General features: G+C 44.1%; 1 protein-coding gene across 1 annotated transcript; it reads right to left on the bottom strand.

The window, feature by feature from the left end:
• Positions 1-11,494: 11,494 nt before the first annotated feature.
• On the bottom strand, positions 11,495-12,922 carry LOC116112801 (anthocyanidin 3-O-glucosyltransferase 5-like). Its single transcript, XM_031398926.1, has one exon. It carries the CDS (start codon positions 12,920-12,922, stop codon positions 11,495-11,497), a length of 1,428 nt encoding a protein of 475 aa, XP_031254786.1.
• Between the last annotated feature and the right edge of the window lie 1,207 nt (positions 12,923-14,129).

Below are 14,129 nucleotides of genomic sequence, written 5' to 3' on the forward strand. Positions count from 1 at the left end.
TAAAGTTGCAGCGTTTTCAGTCTTCACTCCAACAGTATCCATGCACAAGAAAATTAGTTTCATTCCTGAAAGAATCAAAGCAATAAACATTTGCAAGTTCTAGTTTGGTGGGGTGTGTATTAAAATTGTTAGAAGAAATAATGATAAGAATTAGCGAGTAATATTAATGGGGTCAATATGGATGTGTTGATTAAAAGATCAGTAGTACATCGATTAGCAACTCTTAAAAAAAAAAAAAAATAATAATAATAATAATAAGGGTAACTATTAAGGCTTTTACTTTACCGATAATTCTAAAATCTTGGAATATTAGTGGAAGTGTGCATAAATTGACCCAAACACCTATGATGATAAAAAAAAAAAAAAAAAAAAAATTAATCTAATTTGACTCAATTGTTACTTTCTTACAACTTTTAGCAAATGATTTGAACTTCAAATTAGCGATTTATTTATACCCAGTTATAATAGGGTTGGATAGCCCTAAGACAATCTAATTAAGTGAAATTCATATTGATAAAAGAAGTAGTCATACATTGAAAATATAGCAAGGAATTGTAAGGAAATGGAATACTGATTATATAAATCTTAACAGTCCAAGTCACGTTTGAGGTTGAGATTGGAGAGCTAATCAGCACATAATTCGTTGATTATATATATTGAGGGCCTCCAAGCAACTAATTCTGGCTAGCATAAATCAGGGTCCCACGGAGATCGATGAACATTCGATGAACAGCAGGTCGATTACTATTCAGGACCTTACATAAAAAAAAATGAACTAGTTGAAGAAACGAAAAGCAGTATGATTCGATGAGTTTCAGTTGATAAATAACAAGAGGGCAATATAGCAGGAGTCGATAGGTTGATGGTGATGGGTTTCTGCTGCTTGAAGCAAACGGCAATTACTACATCCAATTGTTTGTTAACCTACTTGAAATACATACTAAAAATCATATATAACACGAAAGCACTTCCAAAGTCAAGACTCAAGATTAAGACTTACAACTCTGATATTGTGAGGCTAATTAAACGACAACAGACAACTTAATGCTAAAATCTAAACCCACAATATTTGCCCCATTGAGAGTTGAGAGGGTCCACCAATGAAACACAAAAGTCCAAGCAATTCATTAACCCACCCTTCTAGTTTGAAAGATATATTTTAACTTGCCAAAACTGGTTGGCAGTCTTAAAAGACTTAAACCCTTCTAGTTTGAACAAGTCTACTATGAGAACCTTTGGACTGACTTTTATCAAAGCAATTACAAATTGGAGTATTGGGTCAGATTCACGCCTTCTCTAAAAATAGGAGATGTAATGCTACAGTTATAAATAAATCTTATAAAAATCTTTATATAAACTGAAAACTGATATGATAAAAAATGAATAGAAAAATAAATATAATGAGTTCGACTTTTTATTTTATTAGGACAAATACTCTAAAAATAGGAGATGTAATGCTACAGTTATAAATAAATCTCATAAAAATCTTTATACAAACTGAAAATTGATATGATAAAAAATGAATAGAAAAATAAATATAATGAGTTCGACTTTTTGTTTTACTCTTCTATTAATTTTTTGTTACCTCACTTTGTATGAAAATCTTTGTAATATTTCTTTGTAAGTGTTGTGCAAAAAATATACACTAATGTCAATACTGTAGACGTAAAAATCTACCTGTACGGAAGGGGGGTCTGATCCCATAAGGTTGAGGCCACTAGCGATCTGCTGCACCTGCACACGTAGAGAAACACACGTGTGAAGCAAATGAGAAACACTGGGGTGGTGTTTGCCGTAGGCACTCCGACGCTCAAGTCAGCAAGGCTAAAAGAGGCTAGTATAGTGAGGGCTAGGGAATAGAGAGGTTAACGGAAGTCTAGTCGAAGACTGTGACTACGGCAGTGATGTAAAGCTCTCAAGTAGGAGCTTCGGGTGTGAAGGTGTAATGTAGTGTGTCCTTTGTGAGAGGGCTGGCCTCTGTTTATATAGTGACTGTCTGGTCTCCCAATCTTCATGGGAGTAGGAGTCCTAATATGACTCTGATGCAAACCCTAGAAGAATTAGGGTCGTGGTAAGCTGTCTTACCAGTGTCCGGATAGGAAAGTGATTCTGATCAGGAAAGTAACTTCAAGTAGGAAAGTGTTCTAAACAGGAAAATGACTTCGAGTAGAAGATTGATCAGGAACAGGAATATGATCAGCGGGTCGTGGGCTCGGAACTCGCCTATAGGCCCAAGAAGTGAACTAGAACTGAGAGGCCCGTGCCCAGATGGTTTGGGTTGGTCGTATCTCGTATCAAATGGAACTGATCTAGCTTGGGCCTCTTTAGGACTGGGCCCGGTCTTTTCTTCACTAGTGGTCCTGTTTTCTTATTTGGGCCAAGGACGATTTTTGGCCCTAATAGTTTGTCCCCCACTCTCTGAGTTAAGAGTCTTTTAAGTCAGAGAGTAGGTAGCGCTCAAGGCGAGCTTGGTCTTCCTTTGTGGATGAACGATCATCGATGTGGACAATCTGACTGTTGTGGGTGATTTTTGTTTTGGACATCGTTCGGTATCCACTCCTGACCCAGAGTATGCCATCGTTGCGGTGTGCCCATCGGTCCGACAAGCCGAAGGGACAGAACTAGGCATCAGTGCTCACGAGGTCGTTTGGTATATCCGTTAGATTAGCAAGGTGAGTTAAAACGGGGTATTCACTCGTCATTCCAGGTCGAACGAGTTAATAAGCTTGCTAAAAAGCTTCACTCGGTCGGGATGCTGGGGCGATCGAGTGGGTGAGGCATCTCACTATAGGTTGTCCATTCGTTCGTTACGGAGGGATGAATGGGCGAGGCCTCCTGTCTTATTCTGAGGGCTCGAACCAGGCTATTCCATACTGACCGATCGATCGGTCGGCCCGGCCTTCTGCGCTAGAAAAGTGTGGGGCATTTTGAGTGCCTTCAGGGGTCAAGGGCTAAGTCGGTCAGGAGGGTCGAGTGATCGAGTAGAAAGGATATGCAAGTTTTGACCACTGGCTGTTCGTTCTTCCGCTATGGAGGGGTGAAGGGACAATGCCTCCTACCTTTCGAATGTAGGGACTTCGAACAGGGTCGTTCCAAGCTGATCGACCAGGCGTGAGTAGTGTGCTGGCTCGGTCGGCATGACAGGGTGATCAAGTACGACTCTCGTACGGCATCACGATCTCCTAGGTGCCATGGGTGCTTGCCAAGTGTTCGGTGGGGATCGACCCATTGTTTTCGAGGTGGGAAAACGAAGAGTTGCTGACTACCAGCCAATCGCGAGACGCCACGTTCCTCATCTGGCAGATTTCCCTTAAAAAATGAACTAGCAGGCCGTTCATCTCCCATTTGCTTCTTTTTTTCTCTGTTTTTCTGCAGAACAACAAATTTTTTTTTCTTTCTACGTTTTCAGTTTCTTTTCAGCGACGACAGTTTCTCACGGCAGACTTTGGCTCCTTTCACGGTAAATATTTCATTTTCGTGATGTTTCTACGTTTCTTTGTCTATTTTGGTAAATTTTGCTGTGTTTTTGGAAGATAGATTGAAGTTCTTGAGCTTTCGAGTAGTTTCGATGGGTTTTGAGGAGTTCAGAATATAGACTTTTGGAATAGGCATGAATTTTGGTATTTCCAGTGGATTTCCTGCATCTTGACTGGTTTCTTGGGCCTTTTCGGATGTTTTGGACGGTATTCAAGAAGGCAAAGTCGAGTTAGACATAAGTTCGTTCGGTTGGTCTGCCTGACCGAACAGGTTGCAATCTGGTTAGAATCACAGGAGTTAGGTCTCCTGGTCCCTCCGATCGAGCAGAGACGGATTCATGTAGAGCGGATTGAAGAAGTGGTCGGTCGTCCAGATCGAGAGGGTGACTCTGAGTTGATAGGTCGGTGAGCAAGGGCGAGTAGACTATAGGTTGACATTGTGGACGAGTCGGTCGCCCGGGGCGAGCGAGGGGATACTTTGATCAGGGATTGGCTGGGTCGGTCACCCAGGGCGAGCCAAGGAAGGCTTGAATCTAGAACCGGATCGGTCGACCAGGAGGGTCGACCAAGGTCTAGGGGAAATTGTTTCCGGGTAGGTAGACCGGTACTGAAGGACGAGTGACAACTCTGTTTCTGATCTTGATCGGTCGGTATCTCGGGTCGGGTGGTTACTTGACACTTAGCATTTTTGGCTGTTAGGAGCGAGGCGTGGGTCAATCTGTCAGGTTGGGCGATCAAGCCAACATGTCGGATTCTGAATCGGCTAGTTCGAGCGGGATTATGGTAGACCCAGGGGATGAGTATGAGCTCGCCCCGACTATAGTGATGATGCCTGAGGGGGGGCGTTCCAGTGGGCGTACCAACTGGAGTTAGTATAACCGCTCTAGGGTCGAGTGAGGTTGGGCCGAGTGGCTCAGGCAAGCATGGGAGAAGTGGGGAAGACTCCCGAGGGGCCGGTAGTCCATCTTTGTCCAGTAGTAGCTCTGAGGAAGAGCTGAGCCAGTCGGGCAGTGGGATTTTGACCAGAGATTACCCTCCCGTGCTGAAAGATAGTGATGTGTGGCATATCCGGACCTTGTATCACATCCCCGATTCAGTTGATATTCGGGTGCCACGGTCGTATGAGCGGGTCGACTAGGAGTCCTAGGGCTGGATTTGTGTTTATAAGAAGTGGTTTCATGACGGGTTGAGGTTGCCTGTGCCTCGCCTCGTTTGGGAGGTGTTGAACCACTTCATGATTGCCCCTTCCCAGCTTATGCCGAATGCTTGGAGATTGCTAATGGCCTTGGAAGATTTGTGTGTTCGGAACCAAGTTAGGTTTGGGTTGCACGAGCTGTTGTACTCGTACTTCCTGAAGGAGAATGATAAGGAGAAAGGTCGGTACTTGTTGAACTTGAGACATGATTGGTCTCACCTAGTGACCGACCTGCGGTCCAGTGATAAGAATTGGAAAGACCGCTACTTCTTCCTGAGGGGTCAGACAGTTTTCGAAGAGAGAGGGCAGGGTGAGATCCCGGGCGGTTGGCGAGCCACTGGTGAGAATTTAGTAGTTTCTTTTGTGCTTTGATTACTAAATCTTGATTGTGTTTTTTGTTTGTAGAGCTTGAGTAAATCGAGCTGGGCAGAGCGGAGACGGCCTGGACGTTGTGACCCAGAGGGTGTTGGCTATTCCGTTAGAGCAGAGCGACTGGCGAGTGGTGCTGGCTGAGTTAAATTTGAGGACTAGCACTTTTTGGGCCGATGTAAAGGCAATCCAGCGAGGTACTCCCTTCCCGTTGCTGAAGCAGACTTCAGCTGATTTTTGTGAGTCTGGGTTGAACCCACTAACCGTTGGAGAGTTTGCACTTGCAGAGTGACTGATGAAGAAGTTGAGCGTCCTGAGTGCAAGCGAGTCCATCGCCCAGCGTCACGAGAAGAGGAGGAGGGAGTCGCTGGCTAGGGCGGATGTGAGGGTGGAGGACGTGTTGGCAATACCACCAAGTCAGCAGCCTGCAGCCGGAGCTGGGTCGTCCCATGCTGCAGTTGTGGATGAAGAGGCTGGGACGATTACATTCACGATTCCGGCTACTACATCGACTTATTCCGATGCGACTTCTATGAGCAAGCTTGCCGACTCTTTCTTGTTTCCAGTAGACGAGGCGCGTCTGAACCAGATGGGTGTAGTTGCTGCCGCCGATTGGGGGGTATCCCGCGTCGTTCAGGTATGGCGGTTTTGTTCGATATTCTCGTTCTTGAATTTTGTTTTGATGGCAATGTTTTGTTATGCAGGTACTTACTAGCAGTCTTCATCTGAGAAAGTCTGTCATGGCGCAGGAGAAGCGGATACAGGATGTATCCAAGGTCAATACTAGCTTGCGCCAGAAGGAGGCAGCATCCCGGAAGGCTGAGCAGGAGAGTCAGCAACGCCTCAAGGATAGTGAGCATGAGGTCGAGAGATTGAGGCGTGAGTTGGCCGAGAGAATCGTAGAGGTCGAGTTTCTCAGGAAGCAGTGCATCTCCATTGTTGATGATGCTATCATTAAGGCCCGAGGTGAGCTCATGCTGGAGTTCAAGGAAGGATGGACCTCTCATTGGGATTCGGATGAAGACATCTTGCTCATGTAGGAGTTGCTAGAGGAGGGAGGTAGTCATCCGGGGCAGCAAGACGACGAGTAGGTGCCTGACCTCAGCCAGCCGAGGCCATCAGGTGTTGGTGATGCGGGCAGCCAGGCTGCTGGGCCGATCGCTGGCATTGCGGACATGGTGACCGATTCAACGATGGAGGATGAGGCTCGTGCTGAGGATACTTAGCGTTTTTCTTTATTTATGTATTTTGGGGCCTGCGATGCCCTTTTGTCTGGCGTGTGTGCCATTTTTTGTATTCTAAACTGGGCCGTTTGATGCTATATATATAACATTTGACTATTTTGACTTCTGGTGTTGTCTCTTTGGATGAATGAACTGTTCGTTGTTTCTTTATTAGCAAGTGCACTACATCATGTATGTTACTTTAGAATGGCCCAATGGTTAAGGCATGTAGGCCTTATGTTGGGCTGGGTTGGTGCTTTGCTTGTCAATGGTGTAAGGACCATTCATTCAATCTGCTCGACCGAGTGTATATTCCCTTGGATAAACGAAGTCAAACTGTAGTTTAGTTCTTGGGTCGGATCGGGCCGACTGGGTGGTGTGAATCATAAGTCGTGCTGAGTTTCATAGACCGAGTGGGGCCAATACGAAGGTGCAACTCGCGAATCGGGTAAGGCTGATCCGAGGATGTCATTGTGAATCGAACAGGGTCGATTAGAAGGTGTAAGTACGCTGTCGATTCGGAGGTATAAGTACGTTTATCGAGCAGGGTCGATTTGAGGGTGTCAGTACGTTTATCAGGCAGGGCGGATCTGAAGGTGTCATCGTGAATCGAGCTAGGTCGATTCGAAGGTGTACGTACATTTATCGGGCAGGATCGATTTGAAGGTGTTGTCGTGAATCGAACAGGGTCGATTCGAAGGTGTACGTACGTTTATCGGGCAAGGTCGATTTGAAGGTGTCAGTACGTTTATCGGGCAGGGCCGATTTGAAGGTGTCAGTAATTCATCGACCGGGGTCGGTTTGAAGGTGTCAGTAATTCATCGATCGGGGTCGGCTTAAAGGTGTCAGTAATTCATCGACCGGGGTCAGTTTGGAGACAAAAAACTTCTGAATAGTACTTCATTAAATATTTGGCCATGAGGTTGACTGTCTAAAAGGAGGTGGATAGGCCCACTCATCCTTTTTTAAATGAGAAAAAAAAGAGACAAAGTTCACCTAGTAGTAGTAGCGTTTGAGATGAATGGCATTCCAACTGTTGTTGATGTCTTTGCCCTCGGGGGTTTGGAGTTTGTAGGCGCCCTTCCCTGCTGCTTTGATTATCTTGTAAGGGCCTTCCCAGGTGGGACCGAGTTTGCCAGAGTTGATCTCCTTGGTGTTTTGGAAGATCCTACAGAGGACCTATTCGCCTATCTTGAAAGTACGGATCCTCACGTTACGGTAATAATGTCGGGCGGCCTGTTGCTGGTACGTTGCGGATGCTCGCCAGTTCCCGTAGCTCGTCCACGGTGTCTAGGTTCTGGCAGAGGTTGTGACTGTTTGATTCCTCGTCCGCCCATTGGAGCCTGGTGGACGGAACTGATACTTTAGCTGGGATGACTACTTTAGAACCGTATGTGAGGGAGAACAGGGTTTCGCCCATTGATGAGCAAGCCGTGGTTCAGTATGACCAGAGGACTCCGAGTAGCTCGTCTGCCCATGCACCCTTAGCTTTCTGCAATCGCTTCTTCAATGTCTGAATGATGGTCTTGTTTGATGACTCGGCCTGGCCATTAGATTGGGGGTTGCGGGGAGTTGAGAAGCTCAATTTGATTCCCCACTTGTCACAATAATCCTTGAAGCCTGAGCTAATGAACTAGGATCCATTATCGGTGACGATCTCCTTCGGTATCCCGAACCTACAGATGACATTTTTCTAGATGAAGGCCTTTACCTCTCGATCTTTGACTTGTGCGAAGGCTTCAGCTTCGATCCACTTGGTAAAGTAGTCTGTCACAGGCAACATGAAGACTCGTTGCTCGGGTATAGTAGGTAGCTTTCCCACGATGTTCATTCCCCACTTCATGAACGGCCAAGGTGTGAGAATGGAATGGAGTCGCTCTGGTGGGAGGTGTGAGACATGGGCAAACATCTGATAGCTGTCGCACTTCTTCACGTAAGCGGTCGAATCGGTGCGTATGGTCGGCCAGTAATATCCAGCGGTGATCACCTGGTGTGCAAGACTACAGCCCCCTGCGTGGTTCCCGCATTCGCCTTCATGGAGTTCGGCTAGAACACTTTGGGCTTCTTCTGGGCTTACGCATTTGAGATAAGGGCCCGAGAATGACTTTTTGAGGATTGGCCCTCATGTATGGTGAATCTGGCGGCTCTTGCTTTCGGTCGGCGTGCTTCGTTCTTGTCAGCCAGGAGTTCATCGTTTTCCAGGTATCTTACTATCGGAGTCATCCAGCAGTCAGCTTGTTCAACGCCCATGGCTTCTACGGAAGACTTGTTCGGTGGTTGTTCCTTCCAGTTGGCTTGGTTTGGCCATTCAACCCGTGAGGGTGAGCCGAGCCGAATACGGTTAATTTGTGTTTGGGTTGTTGACTGGAGGTGGAGCGGGACGGTAAGGATGGGCTGGTCTTGCGGATGTGGGCTTTCTGTTATCGGATTGTCTTGGTCACGAGGCTGGGATAGGTCGGCTGGATGGTGTTCTGCTGGCATATCTTTGTCTCCATTAGTCAAAACGGAGTCGTCAAGCGCCAGTGCGCTTAATGGACGCGGCCCTTTACCGTAGACTGAGGGCCGATGCTCTGGTGTGGAGAGTGGTTGCATAGATGGATAGGGGCGCGGAATCGCTTAGGGGGTACTTGGTTGGGCAAGAACTCGAGATCATAGAATTGATTCACCTTCTCTTTTAGAGACTGGTTTTCAGCCCTAATGGACGTGTTTTCGGTCCGGATTGCATTGTTCTCGGCTTCCAGTGTGGCCACCTTGTTTGATTTTTATTGCATGAGAGAGGTCAAACCTCCAGTCTGGCCTCAAGGCCGGAGTTAACGTTGTCGGGATTGTCAGCCATGGAATGTTCCTCAACGTAGCAAGGTTCGTCAAGCCAAATGATTGCTAGAGGCCCCATGGTGGGCACCAAACTGTAGACGTAAAAATCTACCTATACGGAAGGGGGGTTTGATCCTGTGAGGTTGAGGCCACTAGCGATTTGCTGCACCTGCACACGTAGAGAAACACATGCGTGAAGCGAATGGGAAACACTAGGGTAGTGTTTGCCGTAGGCACTCTGACGCTCAAGTCAGCAAGGCTGAAAGAGGCTAGTATAGTGAGGGCTAGGGAATAGAGAGGTTACCAGAAATCTAGTTGGAGACTGTGACTATGGCGGTAATGTAAAACTCTCAAGTAAGAGCTTCGGGTGTGAAGGTCTAATGTAGTGTGTCCTTTGTGAGAGGGCTGGCCTCTGTTTATATAGTGATTGTCTGGTCTCCCAATCCTGGTGGGAGTAGGAGTCCTAATGTGACTCTGATGCAAACCCTAGAAGAATTAGGGCCGTAGTAAGATGTCTTACCAGTGTCCGGATAGGAAAGTGACTCTGATTAGGAAAGTAACTTCGAGTAGGAAAGTGTTTTGAACAGGAAAATGACTTCGAGTAGGAGATTGATCAGGAACAGGAATATGATCAGCAGGCCATGGGCTCGGAACTCGGCTATAGGCCCAAGAAGTGAATTGGAACTGGGAGGCCCGTGCCCAGATGGTTTGGGTCGGCCGTATCTCGTATCAAATGGGACTGATCTGGCTTGGGCCTCTTTAGGACTGGGCCTGATATTTTCTTCACTAGTGGTCCTGTTTTCTTATTTGGGCCAAGGACGATTTTTGGCCCTAACAAATACTATCTAAAAAAACAAAGTGTATTAGCTGTTAAAACCTAAATCACCTCTAAGAGATATTTTATATCAATCCTACCTCATTTTAAAATAAGAATTAAGAAGCGGTCCACACATGTCAAGAGAACTTGCAAAAGCACCTATTACACTGACCTCAAAGGTATAAATGAGCACATCTTTTCTTGAAAAAGGGGTTGGGCATATGAGAGTTAGACAAATATATAAGCTTTATTATTTTTTCTCTATAAACAAAGCATTTTTCTATTTTTGTACGCCTTATAGGCAATATCAGAAAAATAACCAGAGAATAATAAAATAACAGTGGATATATGATTCACTTTAAGTATCCGAACCACTATAAAAATTTCACTTATCAATCTATTATTTACGTTTCTGTAAACATATATAATCTCAATATCATAAACTCTTCTTATGAATAATTCACGTGTAATTTCTAGGAGTAGTTTAACACATTACACGTGTGAGTCGTTGGTGTTAAAATCAAGCATCAATCGTAAATATGTATAGTATTATTGAAATAGGAACCGGGTAACTATAGAAAACAACACATCATAGACTCTTTCAACCTATAACCAAAGACTTATTAAACCCCACTAACTAAAAAGACAATTTTGAATTAGACTTCAACAGAGATTAAGTGGACTCGTGGGCAGTTGTTAGATTAACTTCTCGCAAGGAATTGAAGTATCCGTTAGACTACAAAAATATAGTAACGTAACGTGGAACCTATGCTGGTTCAGTCAGGCGAGTAGGGGGTTGCCAAGCTCCAGGACAGTTGTTGCTAGAAAGAAGCGCAGCATGAGGCTCCCTTGTCAAATATCCATGGTAATTTCTTTTAAGAGACCAGGAATTAATATTCAAAGAAAGGTAGATAAGCGGAGACTTACTAAAGATAAGTTCGCTCATCTGTGAATGTGACGTCGGGTTAGTTTGGATACAACCGCAAGGTTCATCGGGGGGTCATGTTCCATGTTTGCACAATTTTGTTTCTAAAGTAGTCGGATGTATATAACTGTTCTGACATAATATAAGCTCATAGATAATTACTATAAAATATCAATTGTTGGGCATTTTGGTATGTTCGAATGGCTCCATATGGTATAATTTTGTTGATAGAGTAGCGCGGATTGTCACATATGTCAGTAAAAGAAATGAAAATTATAGCAATTTTCAATTTGCTCTCCTATAAACTTGCAGCTTACTTTTTCATGCATGCGTGTAGGCTTTGTATTCCAATATTTTTATTTTGTTCTGCCGATCAATTCATAAAAAATATTGGAATGAAACAATTAACCAGAACAAATGTTTATAAAATAGTGAGTACTCAGCAGCCAGCACTAGCATTCCTCATGTACATGGAAGATTACATAGCACTGCAACAGTTTTAACGATTCACAAAAACAGAAATATATTAAAAATTATTATTGAATAAAATAAAAACAAAAACTGACACAATGAACAAATATATGACACAGCCAACCCTTGAGTGGTTCAATAGTTTGATATATATCTTCTTGATTGTTAATAGGGGTGACCAGACTTAACTGCATTCAATAATTTTCATGTATGCTTGCACTTATTGGCCAGCAGAGACAATGAATTATAAGTGGATCCACCCTCATAACTCCATGCTTTCTCTGCACCGTGTTTTAGCTCTTTTGCCCGATCCCTTATTGCATGCCCTTCCTTATCCACCATAATCCTTCTCACCATCATCATTATTTCCTCCCTTCCAACCACTTTCTTCGACGGCAATATCTTGGGTCGAACGGCGACGCCAAGCTCCTCCGTTAACAGGGTAGCATTCATTCTCTGCTCTGCATATAATGGCCATGCGATCATCGGCAATCCATTGCTGATACTCTCCATTATTGAATTCCACCCACTGTGTGATAAAAATCCTCCAACTGATGGATGGTTTAAGATGTTCACTTGTGGAGCCCACTTTGGGACCAATTTTCCTACTTCATTGATCCGGTTCAGGAATCCTTCAGGCAAGAAGCTTGATAACTCATCATCACCACCGCTTCCCACCATAAAAAACAAGCAGTCTCCCTTTGCTGTTGGCCGCCGAACCACCCAAATAAATCTTTGTTGGCTTAACTCCAAACCCCAAGCCAACTCAATGGTTTGCTCATATGACAGCGTCCCTCCGCTCCCCAGTGACACGTAAAGCACTGAATCACTTGGTTGCTTGTCTAGCCAATCAAAGAGTTCTTTGTTGGAGCCAGTAGGTCCAAGGGACCTCACTATCGGACCAACAGTGTAAATGGGAGCCTTAACGATTCCACCTAAAAGTTTATCATCTCTCAGTGCAGCCAGTGCTTTCGGCTGCAGATCCTCCCAAGTGTTAATCAAAATCCCATCACAAAGCGGGATCTCCGTCCCCATGCGAACATATTCAAAATATTGTTGATTAGTCCGATCCAACATTGGGTCAACCACCTCTTCAGGTCGAACGGACTTGCAGCCCGGGATGTCAAACGGTTCTGTTTGATCAACATACTGTCCTTGCACCAACTTATCTAGGATCGGTGTATATACTGTGAGTGCGAGAAACCATGCATGCGAGGCTACAAAGTAGTACTTTGGTATCTCAAGCTCATCAGCGATCTCAAAAGATTCAGTTCCGAAGAGGCCAAAAATCATCGCAGTTGGGCGAGATTTCAAAGTAGATATTGCTGCACGTAAAGCTGATTTGCTTTCACGCATCATGATTGCAAGTATGGTGACGAGCGCGGTATCAGGGCCTACGAGGTGCGAGATATCTGGCGGTGGAATTTCGATAAGTTGGCAAAGTTTTGGACTCATGGCAGCTTGGATCATCTCTGATTCTGCGGCTGATGTTTGAGACGCAACAAAAAAGATTGTTACTTCAAAGTTGTGAAGGGTGACAAGGCGTTTTCCAAGTTCCAGAACAGGGATGAGGTGGCCCAAACCGGGATTTGATATTAGAACTGCATGTGGCTTTGGGATGGAGGTCTCCATGGCTCAAAGTTTAAAGGATTCACTGGAGCTGGAGCTAAATTCTTTCACCAAGGGAAGGATACAATTAGTATGGACCTTCAGCTAAATTTGTGTGGTACATATGTAAGAAAATATTAAACGATAAGAGTCAAGTTTTTGTACTATTCAGAGCTAAACATGAAAAAAAGTTCAGAAAATATTATTTATTAATCAGTAGTTTCAACTGTCATTCAGCTGTAGTCTTTGATACTACAGTTTATGGGCTCTTCTATATATTAAAATTTCAATAACTTCTTTTCAAAGTAACTTTTTTTATATTTTCATGGGTGCAATTAAGTTATACTATATATTCCAAATCACTGACCAACTTCAGGAAATTAATTAATTGTTAAACGGTGAAATCTGCGACATCATTTAAAGCCAAGTTAAACGCTGCCGTTTTGCTCATTAAACTCAAGTTGATCTCAACCCTTCGATGAAGCAAAAACTGACGGCTCCAGTTCACTTAGTGGTCAACGATATAGAGGAGGTTGTTTTCTCAGTTTTGCTACAGTCTGTTTTCTATATTTTCTCTGTAAAACACGATAGTAACCTGGGGTTAGGGTTTGTCACTCAATTTGTTCTTCTCGATGTGAATCTGTCTAGAGTCTTGATTGAGGGCTGTGAGTTCCTTCAAAGGTAGTGAGTTCTCTAGTGGTTGTACAGGTTTGCGGATGTAAAGGGGAGAGAGGTGAGTGATTGATTGTGTTGTTGCCAGAGAGTCTGGTTTGGTTGTAATCTGTATCATTCGAAGTGTTAATTATAGTGCAGTGAGCTTCATATTCTGGAGCTCAACATGGATGTAACTTGTTCTATATTGAACAAGTGAACCATGACATATTGTGGTGTGTTTCTTGATTCTTTATTGTTTGATTTGTATTTGAGTATTGGTGTTTAGATTCGACGGATTAGGCTTGGTTTACAACATTAAGATTCTTCTATAAGAAGATCTGGACAGTTGGCTATAGCTTTCTGACTATTTATTTTAATTGTAACGGATACATCAAGCAATGGATTGGCACGACTATTCGGTGATCAAAAGTTTACTAGACATTTAGAATGTCAAACGCATCACTACATTAGTAAACTTATTCAAATGCTAATCATTCAGGTATTAAGTGGTTCCAACATTTTTTTATAGTCAAAAGTGTGCAATTGATGAGAATGAACCCTTATCTTGTTTCAGTAC

Source organism: Pistacia vera, unplaced genomic scaffold (assembly GCF_008641045.1).
Source record: "Pistacia vera cultivar Batoury unplaced genomic scaffold, PisVer_v2 Contig67, whole genome shotgun sequence".
Classification (NCBI taxonomy): Eukaryota; Viridiplantae; Streptophyta; class Magnoliopsida; order Sapindales; family Anacardiaceae; genus Pistacia; species Pistacia vera.

Coding starts and splice junctions, on each gene's coding strand:
- LOC116112801 (XM_031398926.1), bottom strand. CDS start 12,922: ATGGAGACCTCCATCCCAAAGCCACATGCAGTTCTAATATCAAATCCC.